Genomic DNA, 22,729 nt, shown 5'->3' on the forward strand with positions numbered 1-22,729 from the left:
GCAAAAATAAGCACTTATAAATGCAAAAATAAGCACTTATAAATGCAAAAATAAGCACTTATAAATGCAAAAATAAGCACTTAAAATACAAAATGGGCACTTGAAATATAAAATGTGCACTTGAAATACAAAATGTGCACTTGAAATACAAAATGTGCACTTGAAATACAAAATGTGCATTCGAAATATACCAAAATGTGCACTGAAAATTTACCCCAGAATATGCATTCCAGTTATAAACACCCCAGAATATGCATTATAAATTTTGAAAAAGTCAAAAATTTCGAAATATGTATAAAAAATGAGAAAATATGCATTAAAACATTACCTTGCAAAAAAAAAGCAGATGTTTCTTTAAAAAATGCATCTTTTCTATTTCTCAGTGCATATGTATATTCATTTACAAAAAAATATCTCCTCATATATAATTATATACCGCACATGCAAATATCTTCTATATATTTTTATTCAGGCATTTTTTAGTTTTCAATTTGTTGTAGCTGCTCAATAACGAAAATAGCAGTAACAAAAGAATCTTGACAATATTTCTAAAAGAACTTAAACACTTTGACACATCTCTTTATAGCCTTACAATAAAACGGTTAATATTCGTAAAATACTCCATAAATATGTATAAATTCACTAAATTTCACCTGCGGGGAAAAAAAAAACCTATGTTATGAAAATATTATGGACAATATTTGTTTCAAAAGTTAAAAAAAATTGAGTGAGTTGAAATAAAAACCTCCAAAAATATGCACTTGCACTGAAAATTCCTTGATTTTATGCATTTATATGCATTAATGCCAAAAAAGGCCAAAACATGCACATACGCATTTGCATATAATCTGGGCTGTATTAATAACCATGCTTATTAAGACTCTTGATAAAAATCCGAAAGAAACTAAAAAAAACGAAATTTATGGAACAACTGATGATAAGCAATTTATTCTGAAAGATTACAGGGAAAATTTTTTGATAATAAGTAATTTACGAATTAGTAGTAATGGTGCTCAGAGTGATTACTTAATTCACCTTGGTGCATTTTACTGGCGAACTGTTGATCCTATAGACATACTTCCAATTACGAAAAGTGCCCACATAAAGTGTAAAACTCAGATACATCATTCATATTTTGCAAAGGGTTGCCCAATTACTAAAATAAAAAAAAATCAACTTTTTATAGGGATACCCTGTCCTCAAAAACCCGATTAAAAGGTTGTTTTCCCTATCTCTCCCGAGGCTAAAAAAAGAAATCCATGTATCTGAGTGAAATATTCACAGAGATATTTGAATTTAAAAATTGGAGGAAAGTTCGAATAAGCGGAATAAAAGTCAGGGCGAGAAGCGTTGTCTGTTATTAGAATTAAATAATTGTGGTTATCAAAAAATAACGATAGTTGATTTAATCAGAGTTAGGCACTAATAAGTTCATGATGGTTAATCGCTTCAATAAAAACGGGTTCTGACTTGGTAAAAATCCGAAATAAAAACGTTTCCAAGCGGGCTTTTACCAACTGAACTCGCCTTGGTGAAACCTAGGTCTTACCAGTCTTCGGGCTTATACCAACTGAACTCGCCTTGGTAAAACCCATGCCTTACCAGTCTTCGGGCTTTTACCAAATGAACTTGCCTTGGTAAAACCCAGGCCTTACCAGTCTTCGGGCTTTTACCAAATGAACTTGCCTTGGTGAAACCCAGATCTTACCAGTCTTCGGGCTTATACCAACTGAACTCGCCTTGGTAAAACCCATGCCTTACCAGTCTTCGGGCTTTTACCAAATGAACTTGCCTTGGTGAAACTCAGGTCTTACCAGTCTTCGGGCTTATACCAACTGAACTCGCCTTGGTAAAACCCAGGCCTTACCAGTCTTCGGGCTTTTACCAAATGAACTCGCCTTGGTGAAACCTAGGTCTTACCAGTCTTCGGGCTTATACCAACTGAACTCGCCTTGGTGAAACCTAGGTCTTACCAGTCTTCGGGCTTATACCAACTGAACTCGCCATGGTAAAACCCATGCCTTACCAGTCTTCGGGCTTTTACCAAATGAACTTGCCTTGGTGAAACCCGGGTCTTACCAGTCTTCGGGCTTATACCAACTGAACTCGCCTTGGTAAAACCCAGGCCTTACCAGTCTTCGGGCTTTTACCAAATGAACTTGCCTTGGTAGAACCCAGGTCTTACCAGTCTTCGGGCTTATACCAACTGAACTCGCCTTGATAAAACCCAGGCCTTACCAGTCTTCGGGCTTTTACCAAATGAACTTGCCATGGTGGAACCCAGGTCTTACCAGTCTTCAGGCTTTTACCAACTGCAGTCTCCGGGCTTTTGCCAACTGAACTCGCCTTGGTGAAACCCTGGTCTTACCAGTCTTCGGGCTTTTACCGTAACATACACATTTGAAGTTATGAAGTCTTCTATTCTTTGGTCAGAATAAGATAGAGAAAAGGACGATTGAAGAAAAGGTAGAATCAGAACGAGACGCTTTTTAAGAAACTCGGGATGAAACGACATTATTTCGACTCGAGGATGAATCGGGAAGGGATGGAACGGTACCTATAGCCTCGCTATCAAAGCGAACCCCTTCCATCATTGTTTCTCTAAAATCCTTTTTTCTCATGTCTCTCTTAACAGTGAGATTTCACAGTATATATTAAATGAAGAGGGGGAGCAAAAGAAGAAGAAAAAAAGCAAGAAAAAGCTATTTCCGTTTCTTACAACTAAACATTTCTTTGCTCGAAATCTTCTTCTGACAGATATACATTGCTTCTTTCTCCCATTCCTTCGTCATAATCATCACTCTTTTCTCTCAGTCCCCATATACACACTTATTTTTTTTATATATATAACAGAGGAAAAAAAGTTTCCATCTTGTAAGAAAAATAAAATGGAAGGGAATCTTATTCAAACGCTAGTGAAAAAAGTGCCGGCTAAAAAGTTTATAAAGCGTGCCAGACCCAAAGCGATGTAAACCAACCTTACTGATGAAAACGTTCGATAAAAAACAGTAGCCCCCCCCCCCACCACCGAATTTATTTTTTTTGGTTTTAAGAGTAATTTATCCACCGCTTGGAACATCATCACGTAACCGCGAGAGGATCGTGACCCTTGGTGTCGACCCGTGGCAGTGTTGGATGTCCTTCCGCTGCGATCATGACAGAATACGGCTACACACGTGTTTATACACATACACTGTATATGATACCACCACCTAATTTTTCATGATTTTTTTTTTTAGTAGGGTTTGGTCAGTATAGTATTTTCATGATTTTTTTTTCCTTTAATTTGATTTTTTTGAAGTAAAGCATATGGTTTCAGATAGGCGTGAAAAATGTCATTAAGTGCTGAGAAAAGCTTGGAAAAATTATGATTTTTTTTTTTTCCTGTTCGGATTCTAGTTAATGGGTTTCCGCGGAACGGGTTAAAAGTAGTGATTTTCAAACTGGGGTCATATAGACCCCCAATATGACCAACTTGCGGTCATGTGATATTCAAAAAAAGCCATAGATGAAAATTCGGTAAGGGGTGGGGGAGCCACGAAAGGTAGTTAAGGGGGCCACAGAGAGCTGTGAAGAAATAAAGCGTTCGAGTGAAGTAAGGTGGGGGAAAAAAATGTGGCCACTTTCAGAATCCAGCAAAGAGTATCATAGAAGCTGGGCCCATCCGATGGCCCAGCTTCTATGATGATGACCAAGGAGCCTGCCTCATGCCCATAGAAAGCCTGCTCGATGAGATCTGGTAAGGTAATATGATCTTCGCAAGTTGTTGGCAAATTTATTACAATACAAGTACAACGCCACAACAGGCAAATTGCCCAACGAGGTGGCTGACTTAAGAACATCATGGATCCCCGAGCCATTTTTTTGGAGGCCCTACCTACTACTGCTACACCACACATGCACCCCCCCCCCCCCGCGAAACCCCCAATGAACCCCCAACGAATCGGTACATGCGGGAATGTGCGTGTACGTGTAGTGCAACCTGACGTAAAGTTTGTTTCTGTGTAATGCTTGTTATGTGTAGTGCTGTCATCTGCCCCAGTTTTTCTAACTATGAGTGAAGTGTTATGATTGAACGATTTATCGTTGTAGGACTGTTGCTCTCTGTGGCGAGACTTTTTTAACGGGGAGATCGGCTCGCATTTGCGCCTTGAAGTTGGGAACCACAGAAAACCAACTTCAGCCGACCACAAAATTTATAAAATTGGACAGCTTGTCAACTTTATAAAATTGAACATACAACTGTTACAGTATGGGGTTCAAGAACACCGCTTTGCCCCGGGGCCTTCTGTTGTTGAGACGACCCTGCACATACCCCCCCCCCCCACCCAAGAAAGAAACTCAATGAACTCTAGCCCATGATAGACACGGGGCCCAAGGTGACGTGTCGGAAGAGGACGATTTTTTGTAGACTCGTTGGATTGTCTCGTATCCTACGAAACAGACGAATTTTGGGAAGAATGATCGCCCTCTAGATCCGCTTCTGGGGGGCCCAGGAATCTATAAATCCACCTTATTTATATTTTTTTCATTGCAAATTTTAGTTTTCATGAAATTAAATTCAGTAATTAAAAGGATCTCGCTCCTGGATGAGGGTGGGCTGGAGCTGGATAAGACAGGGGAGCCACGAAAAGAAAATATGCAAAAGAGGCACCCGTGAGCTAAAAAAAAGGTTAAAAAACATTCATCTAAAGCAGAATGGTCTTCAACCCTCTAGACATTACGGGCCAAATTCGAACCTCCTTTGACGCCCGCGGGGTCACCAGATTGTCATACTGTAGTATTTACAGAACCACCCGTACAAGACACCGGGTCCGGTGCGAAAATAATTTCGGGACATCTCAGCCCCGATTTTATACATTTGGTGGGGTGGGGGGGGGGAATGCATTCAAAGACTCATGCATTATTATGAAATATTATACAGGAACGCTGAAAAATATCTACCTATGAATAAAAATTCAGAATCAATCAAAGAAAACTCGCGCCAGCTGTTTTTAATGTATTGTTTGGAACATTTTTAAAAAATTAAGTATTAAAAATATGTGAAATTTTATACCAGCATAGGATAGCATATTTAATCAAAAATATGTGAAAAAAAATTTCTAATAAATAAATGATTAAATAGTATTTTTAATGATGCTTTAACTTTTTTCCCCATATCAAGAGGTATGTGACCCCTTAATATCACTAATCAAATATTAGATTCCATCCTGAAATAAAAGTTTAAGTTTAACTGGATTAAACAGAAATACCTTGAAAAAAACGTTTAAAAAAATGCATTAAAATTCCTAAAAATCAAAACGAGTTACTATGGATTAATCCTTTAAGCGCCAATGACGAGATATCTCGCCTCTGTGAAAGTCTCTTATTTTAGCATTGGCACAAGCCCAGATATTTTGTAAAAATGATTTCTCTCAATGGGAAACTTTTTCCCTATACCCCTTGCTTTGTATCTGCTGAAAATCGGAAGAAATCGAACTTCTTGGAAAAAAAAAATAGGTACATTTTGAGGGGGGAATTCTAATTGCCGCTTGACCCAACCAACCACAAAGTGGTGTTGGTTGACCACGGCTAGGCAACACATTGACGCATAGCAAAATAAAATTTACTTTTATGGCTATGTAAAGTATGGTTTCATTATCAGAAAATAAGTGGTTAAAAAAAATTACGGGAGATGAAAATTTTTGATCCGTTCAGGTTTACATTAGGCTACCATATTATAATTTCATACAGGGTGTGCTTTAAGTCCTCAATAAAATATGAAATAAATTTTTTTCTGTATCAAAGAAAAGAATATCGTTTTCGCAAATCGCATTCAAATATTCCAATTGCTTTGAATAAATTTTTCAACTATTCAAGAATTTATGAGGCACCCTGTAGTAAGATTCTGAAAGGTCTTTTTAGCTTCGTATATTCTTACTATAGCATATATTAATGTTGTTGATCAGTGGTTCCTAAACATTTAAAATTGGGCCCCCCCCCCTATTTTTACAGGAATTATATTGGCGACTCCCCTCTCTCTTTTTTTTAAACTTCATTTAAAATTTAATTGATAGATTTCGCTGCACCGATATTATTCACATATGCGCATTCAACTCTACATTTTTGGAATTTTTTTAAAAAAAACGGACATTCTGATCGCGAGATACGTCAGTGCTCGTGCTTGTGTGCAGCGGATACTTCAACTTGTGTTTAGCAACCAATCAAAGTTGAATGATTGCAGGGCTTCCTATCGGGGGGGGGGGAGGGGGGGGGCATTAGGGCAACTGTCCCGGGTGGCAAAATTTAGAAGGTGGCAGTTTTAGGTGGACACGACTCAATCACTCACATTATAACGGTGAGGGTCACCGTTATAAATTTATCGAATTTTTAAGTTGTTGGGGCGGCAAAATCACGTTTTCCCCGGGCGGCGAAAATCCTAGTTACGTCCCTGGCGCCCATTGATAATAAGTAGCTCAGCTAAGAGTTAAGGTATGTTTTAGGTTAGGTCGTGAAGAATGAAATAAATTTATTTTACGACGTTTAAATTTTGGAAAATCTTTCGCAACCCCTCCCCTCTCGCTTATTTATGCAGTCGCCCCCCCCCCCCAGAGGGTCATGACCCACAGTTTGGGATATATATAATTTTTTAATTTAAAAGTCCTAAAATTTTTAATTAAAAATTATTTTGAGAAGCTATTATTTGAATTTTTTGCATGGAATGAAAATAATCTAGTTTTTAGTTAGATTATGTGACTGAACTAGATTATGTATTCATGTAATTAGATTATGTATTGATGTAATTAGATTACGTATGTAGATATATCATTACTAGGGATACGTAAATTTCGTATTTACGAAATAACCGCGATAAATGTGAAATTTACGAAATAACCGCGATAAATGTGAAATTTACGAAATAACCGCGATAAATGTGAAATTTACGAAATAACCGCGATAAATGCGAAATTTGCCAACTTTGACAAATAAATGCCGAAATCTGATTTTTTTTTACTACTTTTTCGCGAAATCTAGGTAATTTACACTTTTTGAAGTGGAAAAGTAATTTTGCTCAGTACTTGTGAGCGTGCTTGAAAGAGAAACCACACGCATCACTTCTTTCCCCTTTGATGTTGTGTTAGATATAAATACAGTCGAAGAAGCCGAAAAGTAAGGTTAAATTAATAGAAAATAGAGATATATTTTTTTTTAAATGCGAAATTTTTGCTTTAAACCCTTTCATTTATTCGAGTTGTTTTTGTGTGTGTGTGAACGAAAGTGAAATTTTCATTTGGAATTCGTTATTATGAATAAATGCGAAATTTCTGATTAAAAAATATTTTTTTTGCAAATAAATGCGAAATTTCTGATTAAAAAATTTTTTTTGCGAATAAATGCGAAATTTCTGATTAAAAAATTTTTTTTGCGAATAAATGCGATATTTCTGATTTAAAAATATTTTTTTTGCAAAATTTACGTATCCCTAATCATTACTATTGTTGAAGATTTAGATAAATATTTACTTTTTGTTAGCGCTCTCTAGGGGCAAACTCAAAACGAAGCATAAAGCCAATTTTATAGTTTATCAGACTAGGGCTAGATATAAATCTATTGCACGACATGTCCGGAGCATGTAAAAATTTCGACGGAGTATGTATTTTTTTCCGACCACATGCCCGACGTGGGCATTTCAAAAATCACAAAAAATGAACTTACCATTTTTTTCATCGACGATGATGATGCGACGGGTTCCTACACTCATTCTGCAGGAATGCTTTCTTTGCATCCAAGATGCGAATGTGTAGTCAACGTATCTGGATATAAGTTCATGATCCTAATAGTTAGTAGACTGGTACATACATACTGCTGCTGGGCTCAAAACGAAGCCATATACTGCAATTTGGTTTTTCTGGAATACGGAAAATCTCACTACCAGCCAAAGAGATTTTCCTGACAATATTCAAGGAAGAAAAGAAAAGAATTAATAGTTTGCATAAGAACATAAAAAAAATAAATTTTCCAAAAAAAAATTGTACAATGTATTGAAATTCGGCTTTTATCTCTTGGTACAGGACAACTCCAATCTGAAAAATGCTCAAAAATCACTCCGTACCAGTTTCGAAAGTGAAAATAGAGTGTGTCATAAAATTAAAAAAAAATCTAAATTTTTAAACAGTTCCCATTGTCATCTGACTTCCAATCAGAAAGTTGTTGCCCTGTCTCTCCAGAGGACCCAGATGACAAGAAAACAAATTCCATGTGTTTCTAAGTGCAGTAATTCGCTGAAATATTTCAAGCTTGTTCTTGCCCTCGGGAGAGACTGGGCAACAACTTTGTAATTGGAAGTTGGAAAATTGGGGGAACCGCACAAAAATTTAGATTTTTTTACTTTTATTTTGTAACACACTGTATTTTCACTCTCAAAACTGGTAAAGGGGAATTTTTGAACACATTTTGAGAATTTTTTTTTAAATTAGAATCACACCTCTATACGGGAAACGGATGATCAGATAAGGGCCAAATTAGGAATTGCAAGGCAACCAACCAACGTTCCTAATAGATAGCATGCGGTCCATGGCCCCCACACAAGAGGTGGGCTGACAAATCTCCAGCCCTGCGGTCCGGGACGATTTTCACCTTTTTTTGCTTTTTCACGCTATAAATTCATCATAAAGGGGCGCGTGAAAGTGTGGTCGGGGATGCGCAAAATATCGCAGCCAAGGGGCCCTGCTCTAGGATGTGGGGGCCATGATGCGGTCATACGCCCTCACATACTGAAACTGCGCTCAAAATGAAATCTTGGAAAAGAGCTGGGCAGATGCCCGAAATGAGCAAAAAAAAAACTGTCGGGCAACAATAGTTCTTGGGCATCCAACAATCACTTTCGGAATGTTTACTTTGGTTACCGTGGTTCCCTAGCAATGTGTTTCAGACGTCTTTATAATGGTTTGTCACTTCTTTATAATGGTTTGTCACTTCTTTATAATGGTTTGTCACTTCTTTATAATGGTTTTTCACTTCTTTATAATGGTTTGTCACTTCTTTATAATGGTTTGTCACTTCTTTATAATGGTTTGTCACTTTTTTATAATGCTACCAGCGTTATAGTTTGTTCCTTTATATTGGTTTGTCACTTTTTTATAATGCTACCAGCGTTATAGTTTGTTCCTTTATATTGGTTTGTCACTTTTTTATAATGCTACCAGCGTTATAGTTTGTTCCTTTATATTGGTTTGTCACTTTTTCAACCCTCCCAGTAATTGCGAGCAACAACGCGAGCAGCAACGGGTATTATAGCTAGTGTTATTTACATATTTTTTTCCGTATATAATATTGAGATTTTTATGATTATTTTTCTTTCCTGTGTGTTTACGATTCTGCATTGTATGCATAAAATTGTTACAATCAGTCACAAGAAAGTTTTTTTCCCCATTATAGCTTTTCGGGGGTTCCGTAGTTTTTAAGGGTTCGTAACATTTGACTCCGCGGAATCCCGAAAAAAGCTCTCACGAAAATCTAGGGCATCAGTTCTGGACTCGCGGAGCCTTTTTCTGCATATAATTTGTATGACGAAGCCCTGTTTGACTCAAGGAGCCCTTTTTTTTTTGTACATAATTTTTATGGCAGAACATTGTGTAGGCCTCTCTTATTTACTTATCTATCAAATTTACTGATTCATTTTATTTTCTTCGAGTCGCCGCGGAGCCCCCGGGAGGTGCACACGTGGAGCACCGGTTGAGAACCGCTGGTCGAGGGGTCCGTGGAACATCAGTAGGTAAATTATGCTCTACAACGATATTTTTTTTTTTGGTCCACAGAATATCGTTATAACGAGATTGATACTAAGAAAAACAAATATGTATATCAAAGAAAAAAGCCGGGAAAATTCTGAAAAAAGCACACAAAAATTTAAAGAAAACTGTAAATACTGAAAAAATCGAAATATATTAAAAACACTAAAAATTCTGAAAAAAAAACTAAATATATTTAATAAGTTAGTTAAAAGCAAAGTAGAATACGGCGATATTTAGACTTGCAACATTGATACATGCTATCACTTGCTTATTAGGTATATTAAAAGTTATTGAAATAATATGCCGTTATAAAATTTAAAATTTTATTAAATTATTTTTGGTATTTTCCTCTTATTATATATAAAAGTCCAGGCAAAATGTTATAAATTTCTTTCCTTTCTTATTTTCATGCTTTTTGTAAAAATGCCTTTTTTGAAATTTCCCTACCGTAAATGCCTATTTCGATGTTGTTTTATGTTTATTCGTGAATTTTAGAGGCCTTATTCTGCAGAACTTAAATATTTTTAGCATTTGAGAACTTCCAAAAAAGAGTTTTAGGTTAAAAATTTGCAACATTCGTACGAATTAATTGAGGTACTTGTAGTTGTAATTTTTAAGTACGAGAAGGCTGTCGATTGCTATCAAAATGGAAGGGTTTGAATTTCCGTGTTCCCGCCGAAGACCGATCGATTGCCTTCAGTCTCATTTTCGTCATTGTAGATCAGCGTTTCTCAACCTATGCTCCGTGGACCATAGATGGTCTGCGACGATGGCATATGTGATCCGCAGGTTGACTTGAAAAAATTATTCACCTGTTGAAAACTGATATCAGTAATACCCATATGGGTTTAAATAAAATTCTGCCCTCATACTTAGGTTCATCATACATCATCGAGGGGAATGCAGCCAATTGCGATCCTGAATACGGTATATCGCCAAATTTTGCCAAAATTTGCAATTTATTGCTTTAAATGAAATTTGATGATTACTGCTTAAATTGCTGAAGTGTGGGAAATAAATACATAAATGCTACAAATCGCAGTAAACAAAAATGTATTTCACGAATAAATATTCCCAAATGACCATAATTCACCGAGAAAAATAAAATTCGGTAAACTGTATTCTTAGATAGTAATCCGTAAAAAACGGGACATCGCCAATTGTCATCAAAAACATTGCCAGAAATAGGCACAATCGCTAATCGTAATTAAAATTCCAAAAAAAGAAAAAAAAAATTAGCGGACAAAGCGTTAAACCTATCAAACATGTACAATTTATAATACTTTGCCATACAATCTAATTTATGTTACGAAAACGCTTTGTATTCACGACTTTGGTAAATATTACAAATTAAAATAATTAGTGTAGAAAAAACGGGACAAATGAATAAGAAAAATGTCGAACAACGAAGATTACAGGAATGTCCCGTAATACGGGACACACGTTGTCCGACAAATTGGTTCAGATTTGGTCATTGTTTTCAGGAAGGTTGAGCACCACTGTTATAGGTGGAAAGGGGAGGGAATTCCGAAATTTCAGAAATGTTATATTTAAATAACCAGTAACCATACATAAAAATTATGTGCAATTTGGTTGAAAAATTGGGAGAGTGATCACACACAAAAATGTGTTGATTACGTGTGCCAGAGAAGAAATGCTTTTACAAGCGTCCTCTGCTGTTGACTTGAAACATTAATTTCTAAATAGATGATTATTTCTTAATTTATATTGTAATTCATCATCTAATGAAATCTATTATAACTGAGCTCAGCCACAGAGTAATTTGATGACGATGTCAGTTAATACATTTTTATTTTATTCTGTTGTGGTGGACAAATTTTTTTTATTCCGTTTCGAGACAGTTTAAGTTTCGATTTTGCGCGAAATAAATTAGTCTTGTCCTTTAGCGTCATCTATCTTTGACTTTATGAAGTTTCTACGGACTTTTTGCCGACCCTATATTTTCTATGGCATAAGTAGATCTCCAAGAAATAAAATATTGTCTGAGGCTTTCACGGCCGGCGTTAAATGACTTGCAAACGGTTTCCGGGTTATTAACGTCAGGAAGAAAATCTCCTAGACCATGGCCTAATAACCCGGAAACCGTTTGCAAGTCCTCCAAGAAATAACTAAAAAATGTCTCGGATGTAACTTGTTCTGGTTGGTCACTTTGAACCTTTATGTACATGAACTTTTGCATATTATAATAGGAAAAAAAGAGGGATGAACGATGTTTCGCTATCTCTGTCCGACTAAAATAGCCTGTCTAATAATAGTTTAGATGAAGGGTTTATCTACTGTGTTAAGAAATCAGGTGGTGAGGGCAATCAAATCATTTTTTTTTTAAACAATTAAGCGTGAGGGCAATCGACCTCTATGCCCAGCATCAATTCTTATCAGTAGAGCCCGGATTATATGCACTAAAAAAGTGACGAAATATGCTCTAAAAATATGCAAATATGCACTTAAAAATGCCAAAATATGCACTTAAAAATGCCAAAATATGCACTTAAAAATGCCAAAATATGCACTTAAAATGACGAAATATGCGCTTAAAATGACGAAATATGCACTTAAAAATGCTAAAATACGCACTAAAAAAATTCAAAAATATGCATTCAAAAATCACCATACAAAAAAAGCAAATATGTTTTTAAAATAAATATTTTCTATTTTTCTTAGTGCATATTCATGTACAAAAAAAAAAATCTCCAAACATAACCTGCATATGCAAAAAACAACTACATATTTTCTATTTAGGCATTTTTTATTTCTAGTTAACGAAATACCGGTAATAAAGGAATTTCAACACTATTTTTAAAAAAAAATTGAACGCTTTTGACATATCTCTAGAAATAGCCTTAATAATAAAACACTTGAAATTTGGAAAAAAAATACGAACATCTCTATTAACTCACTATATTCCACCTGCGGCAGAAAAACCGGTGTTCTAAAAATACAGTGAAAACACCCCCCCCCCGCCCCTCTTAACGGACACCCCCCCTCAGATGCGGTCACCCTTCTTTTACGGCCAAATAATATTTTCCCCTTTTGTATAACGGAAGTATTCATTTCATATCCCTGATCAACGGCCACGCATCTTTACGGACGAATTTTTTTATCCCGTCGGTGAACGCAAAAGAGAGGTTTTACTGTATTATTAGCAATATTTATTTGAAAGATCATAAAAATGTGATTACGCTTAAATAAACTTTCAAAAAAATATGCACTTATTCTGAAAATTCTTATATTTTATGAATTTATATGCATTAATGCTAAAAAAGGCCAATCCGGGCTCTACTTGTCAGTAAGTCCCCCACTCATTTAAGACGTGTCACGTCCCCTGAAACCGACTTTTAAATGACTTCAAATTTTTTTAAATGACTCATTGTCAATTCAAAATCAAATCCAAAAAATTTTGTCTCAATCGATTGATTTGTTCTGAATTTCAAAAATCGGAATTTTCACAACATTTTTTTAAAAATATTTCCAATTACTCAATTGATAAATCCGGGATTCATTTCACTAACGCATGTCGAATACACACTTCTGCAAAATTTTGAAAGGACAAATTAACCTAATGACAGGAATTTTTTCTGCATTTGATTTACAACTGAATGAAATATTTTCTGAAGTCATTTTTGAAAATTCTACTTCAGGGGTCGTGACACCTCTTAGGTGATACATAGGCACGTCTGAGATACAAGAAAATTAGGCATAGAAGTGGCGAATTTACATAGGCAGCTATCAACCAACCGGGTAATTCTCAGCAAAATTATAAGCGTTTCAAACGAAAGAAAGCCGTAAATACGAAAAGCTGAGAATAAACTAGAAAGTTTGTTTCTTCACATGTTTCACAATGTCTTGATCACACATTGCGCAGCATTGTAAATGAATAGCTGACCGATGACACTCCCAATAGTCCATCAGTTGACGGCAATTGCTACAACTGGGAAGGGTGTAGCACTAGTGTGCCCACAAGACCATAGCGAAAAGGGGGACTTCGGCCCCCGAATGAAAAGGTGGTCAAAGGTCAAATCTATTGCTCTATCACGGAATGAAAGTGGTCCCCCCCCCCCCCGGAACGAAATTTCTGGCTGCGGGCGCGTGTGCCCATGTAATTTTGATTTTATCTTTTAAAATCATAAATAAATGCATTGCAAACAACCACAGCAAGTTAATCGATGCAAACCGAATTCAATAATGTTTGAAAAATTTCGAAAACACACATGTGGTTAGGAACATATTAGGTTATAATGTTTTTTTTTAATAATTCCATATGAAAAAGGTTTCCGTTTTTAAATAATTACTCTTTAATTTCATCATAGCACTATTTTTCACGTCAGGAATTTAAATAACGAGTATTCGACTGAATGAAACTCCGACCTAATCTTGAAGTATCCGAAACGCTGTTTTTTGGCATAATAATATGAAATTAGCTAATAAAGTGCAGTTATTATAACCTGTTGTTGAAAAATTATCTTTAGTGAGTGCAGTCAATTTATTTAAGGTATTTTGAACCTTTGATTTCGTAGCTTTTAGTTATTTTTCCTTTTTTTCCCCCCATTATTATAAATGCCTATTTAAGGAACTTTTAGTGCCTTTCTGCATGCCTAACTGGGCCATTTTTAGTGCTTAAATTTCCAGTCTACTTGATATACATATAGTGCATTCGGGTAATATGTAATAGTCGGGTGAAATATGAATACACTCGGTTTTCTCTGCCTTCAGGTATGGCTTTCAAGTAAAACAGTCGTAAACAATTTCAAAATGCTCCCATGACGCTATAGAATCTGTTTCTCTGGGTTGTCAACATCATCGCAAACACAAAGGCCGCAACAGGCAAATTCTTCAACGAAGTGGCTGGAAAAAGATATTCATAAAAAATATAGATGTCAAAGGGAACCAAAATACAGCAACGCATATACGTTATCACGAAAAGGAAAAACTAATAATTAATAATATACAACACACTGCCCATAAAATATATTATGGAGGTTGTAGTATCTAAGTATGCGTAGCTTCTTGATTTATCCTAATATGTGTTTATCGTACTTCTTCTTAAACGTATCTATTGTGCTGGAATTCCCGACCCCTGACTATTGGTTACGTTCGCTCGAATGTAACCGATACGCTTATTGGTTACATTTTTCAAGATTTTTAAAAGCACTTTTACAAAAGTTTATTCCGTAATGCTGGCCTCAGGCAAGTTTTCAAAAGTGTTCGTTAATTATTGAAAATGTGTCCAATAATTTCAAACTAAGCACAATGTACATCAATCACAAGTGTTGTCATTTATTGTGCTGTGCTCATTTTTAGCTAGGGTCCGGTTAGATGGAACGTTAGTTTTTCACAGATGGAGTGTTGAGTAATATGGAATACTCTAAGTATCATATGTGAGTTGGGCTATTATCAAGGTGGAAAGTTAAGTGAGGACGGGATTATACTCTAAAAGTTTGATGAAAGATCTTTTACAAAAGGTAAAAAACAAAACAATAACCTCACACACATTGGTTACATACGCTTATTAGTTGCATTTTTCAAGTTCTGTAAAAGATCTTTAACCAAACTTTCATAGTGTAATCCCGGCTTAAGGTAGAAGAGGAAAGGTCTGAAAATAATGTGTGCTGTTCTCTGTAAAGCCGGGAATACACTATAAAAATTCATTTATAAAACTTGAAAAATTCAACTAATAAGTTTATTGATTACATTTGGACGAATGCAACCAACAGCTCATTGGCTGTTTCTTTCCAATTTTGTAAAAGATATTTTATCAAACTTTTATAGTGTAATCCCGGCCTAATCCAACCTTGATTGTTTTGGGACAGAATAGGAAGAGAATGCATTTGTGACCCTTTACAGGGTATGATATATTAGTAGACATATATATGTATAAAAAAATTCTTATAATAAACACATCTATACAAAATTCTCTACCTTTTTTTTAAATATAAATTACTTGATTTTTTCATATTTTCTCATGGTTTAATTTTTCACATAATTACTCAGGATTTTGAATAGCTAGAGCTGTTACAATTGATCTAGCTAAGCAATATATATATTATCATCATTTTTAATCTGACAAAAACGCACGATTTTGAGATTTTTGATTGATTTTTTGTTGTCCAAGAGGGAAGTGGGTGAGGGGTCCTATATACTACTTATATTCTAAATAGGCTATGATACCACCGCATCATCAACTGCGAAAACAAACGATGAAAATTTTCATTTATGATTGTCATAACTTAATTAATAATTAATTCTTGTTTTTGATCCATTCGAATTTTAATATATACATCTATATGTTACTATTTTTATTTAATATTTAAATTATCTGCTTTTTAATTCATTTACAGTTTTGTTCTCCATTGCAGAATGTCACACCACAGGATACCCGTCCAGTTCAGTCATCCCGCCGCAGCAATCTCATTCAGCCGTCTCGTCGGCGTCCTCGGGGACGGCATCGTCGACGAAGACGTCCGCGTCCGACTCCGGCAGCGCGGGTCAGCAGGCCCGTCAGAGGACTCGGCGGAAGCCTCGGGTGCTGTTCTCGCAGGCCCAGGTGTACGAGCTGGAGAGGCGTTTCAAGCAGCAGCGATACCTGTCCGCGCCGGAGCGGGAGCAGCTGGCCAGCGTCCTCAAGCTGACCTCAACCCAAGTCAAGATCTGGTTCCAGAACCGCCGGTACAAGTGCAAGCGCCAGCGTCAGGACAAGACGCTGGAGATGACGGCCAGCAGCCTCCACCACAGTTCGTCTTCGCCGAGGCGGGTCACCGTGCCGGTGCTGGTGAAAGACGGGAAACCGTGCCCACCGTCCTACAATCCCGGCGCACCCCTCAACGCGTACCCCGTCGGCGCTTATCATCCGTCGACGGGTACCGCAACGGGCGCGAACCCCACCCAGTATACCGTAGGTACTTACGGTCAGATGATGCACAGCATACCGCAGGCGGGTGTCGTCGCCAATGGCCCGACGTACAGTAACATGCAGCCGATGAGCACCTCGCAGACAATGGCTGGATGGTGAACATTAAAAAAAAAACAAAAAAAAACTATACATTTTCACCCCCACATGTAAAACATGACATTTTTTTTTTATCGCGTAAAGCCAGGTGCACACCCACCGCGCTACGCGATCCTGAGCTGCACAAAACGGGTGGATACGCAAAATTTACCGCTAAAATAGCCCACGCTATGCTAGCCATTTCTCAAAACCGGTTTTGCGCGGGTTGAAGCTGCGTAGCGCTGCGGGTTTGGATCCGACTTAACATTTGATCTGATCAAGTTTCATATTGATCACTTTTTTACAATTTTTTTTTCTTTCTTTTTCATCCTGCATATAGATTTAGATTTTTGTTCGTAGGTGTACAGCACGCAGGTCGGAGCTGTATTAGTCTTATTATCACGTGCATATAACCAAAGAAAAGAGCCAATAACCAAATATGTATATATACCAAAAAAAAAAAACCAAAGATTTTTTTTTTTTCCATTTTGTTGTGTGTTCAAGTTGTTTTTTTTTTTTTTTTTGAAAAAAAAAAATCGAACTTACAAATATTATTTATTTTTCAAAAAACTGCAAAATTTGTAGAAAGAGGAGCATTTTTGATGAACTTCTGCAATAAATACTCCATTAATGATTTATTTGGTCATTTTTTTCTCCTCTTGTTCAATCAATCAATTACATTCGATTTCATTGCGCTGATGAAATCAACTTTGAACAGGAAATAAATCGTTAATTCTTCATCATTTTTTCACGAGCGCCTCTGTTGCATTGAATTCATTAAATGACTCGAAATTTTAAATTGATTAATTGGTTTTTGTTCGTTGTGGAAGAAGCGTCTCACTGTATCCACTGTATGTATCGGTAACAGAGTGAGTTTCTTAATGCACAGATTGAATTTAAATGGTAATTAAATCCATATGAGAGAGACACCCAGCACATTTTCTTTGTCTTTTTTCTCGCTTATGCCCCCCCCCCCCGTTTTTATTACTAGTGGGACCATGATCTGCATAAGATCATTGCTGTATAGGGTGTCGCATAACTTCGTAAATAGTTCAAAAATCATAAAATTTGAAAGAATTTATATATTTGAATGTGGACTGAGTGCGAAGAAATTCTTACGCTGGGCGGTTTTTTTTTTTTTTTTGGTACAGAAAAACAAATAGTTCAAATTTTGCCCATCGAGGGCACTGCTCGAGAACAAATCACGAAATATGCAAATTAGAGTCATGTAAAATGCAGGGTGCACGATTAGCAGCTCATTTCTGAATTTTTCCATTAAATGGTGCTTATGTAAGATTTCCATTGCGATATTGACATTAGTGGATAAATCAAATATTGGGGAAGTTGTCTAACCTCAGTCACGAATAACTGGCTGAAGCTTTATGAACGTTTGGGGGCACAGAACAGAAAGGTTCAGGGGTCCAATCACTCCTGATCTGCTTTCGTGCGCAACCTCCATTGACAAAAACTGAATCTTTTTTCTGTACACACACATAAAAAACACACCTTCGTAAGAATAACATTTTTTCAACAAAAAAAAAACCACATTTTTTATGAATTTTAAACAATTTATGAATTTATGGGACACCTTGTACATCAGATCAATTCCGCATCGTAGGATAAACCAATTCATAACAAATTAAATCAATTGCGAACAGCTTAAAAATCAATGGGGAACAGCTTAAAAATCAATCAAAAGTCGGCTTATGGTGCACAAAAATTTTCCAATGAAACACATTTTTCAAATTTTAGATACTATGAAATTTTCTGCGTCTAACTGTGTTTAAGTTTTTATTCTAAAAATATTTTTAAAGAATTTAAATATAAGCTGCTGGCACACACACACACACATACACAGAGACATTAAACATGCTAATGTTTTTCACTAAAATGTTGTTTTTCTCTCAGAACAGTTTTTTTGTTAGATATGGAACATTTTTTCAAACACCACTCATTCAAATGTCTTGAAACTTTACGTGTCTCTCAACACTGTGGTGTTGCATACTTACTTTAACACGAGCTTTTAGAATTTTATAATAGTTGATTGTTTTTTTTTTCTCGTATTTTAACTCCAAAACATGCAACTTTTTCAAAAATCACCAATATTTACCCATATTTTGTGCCAATAAAATTTTTTAAAATAATTGTAATAACAAATTCCTCGTTTTGAAGTAATACAGAACCACAGTGTTGAGAGACACACAAAGTTTTAAGACATTTGAATGAGTGGTGTTCAAATGAATGTTCTCCTTACCTAAAAAAAAAACTTTGAGAAAAACATTTTAGTGAAAAAAACATCAGCATGTGTAATGCCTGTCAGCAGTTTATATTAAAATATTTTAAAAATATTTTTGGTACAGGTAGAACAAACACTTGAACACAGTTGGACGCAGAAAATTTCATAGTATTTAAAAACTGGAAAATTTGAAAATGTGTGTTGGAAAATATGCGGTCACCAACCCCCTTAAATTAATTCAGAATAGCTCAAATAAAGTCCATGTTGTAAATTAAGGCAATGCTGTATAGTAGATTAAATTAAATTTGCAAGATCAAATAAATCCCGTTGATTTTCCCAGATCAAATTGACTCCGTATCTCTTTGATTGTAGTAGTTCGTTGTAGTTAAATTTTTTGTTAAATTGTACATTAAATCAAAGCAGTGTGGTAGATTAACTTAATTCTCTCAAATCCGCAAATTAAATCAATTCAATACAGAAAGCGTAAACCTTTCAGAGCTTTATTAAAATTCAGTTTGATACATTACAATTATCAAAAAACTACTTAACTTATTTAACAACTCTATCATTTCAAAATCAATTCTATATCATGCATTAGGACTTACTATAGATCAATTAAGTCATTTCAGTACTGTAAATCGTCAATTCTCACAATGATGTAATGAATTTTCAATGGAGTATAGTTATACCTCGGCTTACGGATTTTTCGACTAATGAAAATTTTTAATGGTTTCTTTTTTATGAATTTTCTTAAGTTTTCTGTGGTTTCGGACGTTTTTGTTGGCATGGATGCACACACACTAAGATATCACAGCAGCGTTGTAAACTGAAATTTCGTGCCAATCAAAATCATCAGAATTACTGTCACATGAATCCGAGTAATTATTTACGTTCGACTCTGGAATCTCTTTCCAGATGTACGAAGTTCTCTTTCAAAAAGTTTTTGAATCACTTCAAGTAAAATGAAAGATTAAGCCAATCCATAGAAAATGCATTGAAAAATAAGCATAGACTTGAATGTTTTCAGTGCAGACGTTCTTTCAGAGCAAGACACTGCGAATACTACTACTACCACTACTTAACCGTGCATGCACCTCGTGCACATTTCTCTACGGAATTTCGAACGAATCGATGCATGCCGAAATGTGCGTCTACGTCTAGATTGTGCACGTACAGTGAAACCTCGTTTATACGACGTTGTAGAGGCTGTGTCAAAACGTTGTTTAAATGCGTAGGTCGCGCGCACAACAGAGATTTATTTACAAAAATGACACCCCCGGCACTTTCACAAACAGACATGCCAAACATTATAAATTTCTACGCAAATTTAATTCAATTGCATCTCCGATTCTCCTCTTTCCTCTCTCTCTCTCTCTCTCTCTCTCTCTGTTATAAAAAATTCATTCTTATCATACCTGAGAGAGAGAAAAAACAAAACAAAAGGAAAATTGAATTTTTAAATCACATTTCAAATCGCTTAGAGAATTAAAATTAGTAGAACATTAACTTTGTGTGCTTATGAAAATTTCTCATCTTTTTTTCCAACTCTCTAGGAATAGGCTACGATGAAAATGTTGGGAGAAAAATCTCTGAAAGGACATATATATGGTTACCTTTCAAACAATTAAAACCCGTTTCTTTGGTGTCTGCGTTTTAAAAACAAGCAATGAACAAATTACTCGAGTGACAACTCTAATTGGTCATCAGCCAGCTCGATGGCTACTTTCGCATCTGTCAATGCAATCATCCTGAAATGTATGACTTTTTGCGGTGACAATAGCAAGAGATACTGTTTCTGAGCAACTCGTTTTCACACTGTCTACAAAAATTGCGTATTTGGTGGCATTACACTATATAAGACGTGTAAATTACAGTCTTTTTTTTTTTAAAGTTCGAGTCTAAGTCAAGACGTTGAATAATTGAGGTTCTACATCGGTTAAATGAATTATTTTAACAGTAAAATGTATTGGAACGAATTGAGACCGAAGTCCAGCGTCGTATAAATGTGAACGGTGTATAAGTGAGCGACATATAAACGAGGTTATACTGCAGTGTGAAATAAAAAGATCTTCAGTTTCTCATCTTTTTGTAAATTTTCATTTATCCAATTGTGCTTTCAGTCAATCGGCCCAACAATCGATCAGTTTTTTTCTCCCTTTTTTCTACAGTGGCTCTTCTTGAGTGCTTCATCTTTAAATTTTGCGCTGTACCGTACCTGAAACGAATTAAACGATTTTTCAAAGAAATCTATCGTTAATCGCGTTTCGGTTAACTAATGTAATTCTCCGGAACGAATTATCTTGGTTAGCCCAGGTATCACCGTAATCAGAATAGATTTGGTGTAACCCATAAGACAAATGGTTGTGTGACTTTTTTTTTAATTATACCAACAGTTTACTCAAATATAAATTTAATGAGCAAAAGGTGCTCGTTATTGCATTTCGGGTCATATGAAAAGGACCATAAAATTGAAGCCATAGATCACAGGGATTCTCAACCTTTGGTGTTTTGAGCTCGTTTCTAATTTATGTTCTAAGCATTAACGCTTCTAAGCAACTCCTAAACATTCGATCTTTACTTGAGAGCGGTTCATGAAGCTTCTATAATTACCAGCAGAATGTCTCAAAGGTTTACACGTTTCCTATTTCTTGAGGAGCCAAAGCAAGAACAATTTTTGACCCTTGCACTCTGAAGGGAAATACCATGTGTGGAGGAGACATACTACTGTGCATTTTTCAACTATGATAGAGAAGTTGGCAAACAATAGAAATGGCTATTCAAATCTACTTAAATCATATAAATACAGGGTGCTTCCCTGAAGTATTCATTCCATATTTTTTTTTAATATTGGTAATCTTTTTTTTTTGGTCGTGTAATAGTATTCAGGGTACTCCATTTTCTCAATACATAATCCCTCAAAATTTTTCTCCTGTGGATATTTTAATGCTTGCCAATTAAAGGGTAAATTTGGAAAAGTTGATTTCTCTACAACACAGAGAGAGAGAAACGCACGCGATGTCCCTCTCCACTGTTCATACGGAGTACGAAAGCCAGGGATAACCAAGCGGAGATGAAGCTCGGCATGAAAAATTCACATTCCTCTGTGGTGTATCGAACTACCGACTTCTATCACTGTCCGGGCGAGTGCTTTCCCATTGAGCTACGGAGGACAGATATTTTTATTCCTCAGATTACATGTACTTGTCTGGGGCAATTAGAGGTTGGTGGTATGATTCTCCACAGAGGAATGTGAATTTTTTTCCCGAACTTCATCTTCGTCTCAGCTTCGTTATCCAAGCTGAGACGACAAGCTGGTTATCCTTTCGTACTTCGTATGAACAACAGCGACCGTTTCTCTCTATACGTCGCCATCTGGGTTCTAACGTCGTAAGAGCTATTAGCTGAGTTAAGAGGCTGTCTATGCGCAATCCTCCGTTCAGCGTTCATACATACGCTCTAAGGCGGAGTGGCCAACTTCTTTTGATTCGAGAGCTAACATAGCGACTAGCTGCAGCGTCCCGGGCCTCACCTACCGCATTATAAGCCGCACCAGTAAAATGATCCGGTAAACTCACAGATTTGTATAAGCTATAGGCTATAAATGATAAGAAGAAACACGGACAGCTTGGTCGTTAAACTTCTAACATGGGGCTTTGTACTCCCACCACTTCATAAACTGACACTTATTCAATGTTAATCTGGTTTCGTTCTAAATAA

The 22,729-nt window shown here is 36.1% G+C and overlaps 1 protein-coding gene across 2 annotated transcripts in view; it reads left to right on the forward strand.

Moving 5' to 3' along the window:
- Positions 1 to 17,412, forward strand: part of LOC149083927 (uncharacterized) — a 32,017-nt gene extending 14,605 nt beyond the window's left edge. Inside the window, exon 2 of one of the 2 annotated variants that reach the window (XM_089234305.1) lies at positions 16,148 to 17,412. In XM_089234305.1, coding sequence (XP_089090431.1) covers positions 16,148 to 16,800 — 653 coding nt within the window. In that variant the 3' untranslated portion in view covers positions 16,801 to 17,412. Of the gene's footprint in view, positions 1 to 16,129 lie in introns of both variants that reach the window. The other variant, XM_089234304.1, reaches the window with a different exon arrangement.
- The last annotated feature ends 5,317 nt before the right edge of the window (positions 17,413 to 22,729 follow it).

The sequence above is a fragment of the Pholcus phalangioides genome, unplaced genomic scaffold (assembly GCF_987345545.1).
Source record: "Pholcus phalangioides strain wild (caught in Gottingen) unplaced genomic scaffold, Ppha-v1.0 ptg000008l_1, whole genome shotgun sequence".
NCBI classification, from domain to species: domain Eukaryota; kingdom Metazoa; phylum Arthropoda; class Arachnida; order Araneae; family Pholcidae; genus Pholcus; species Pholcus phalangioides.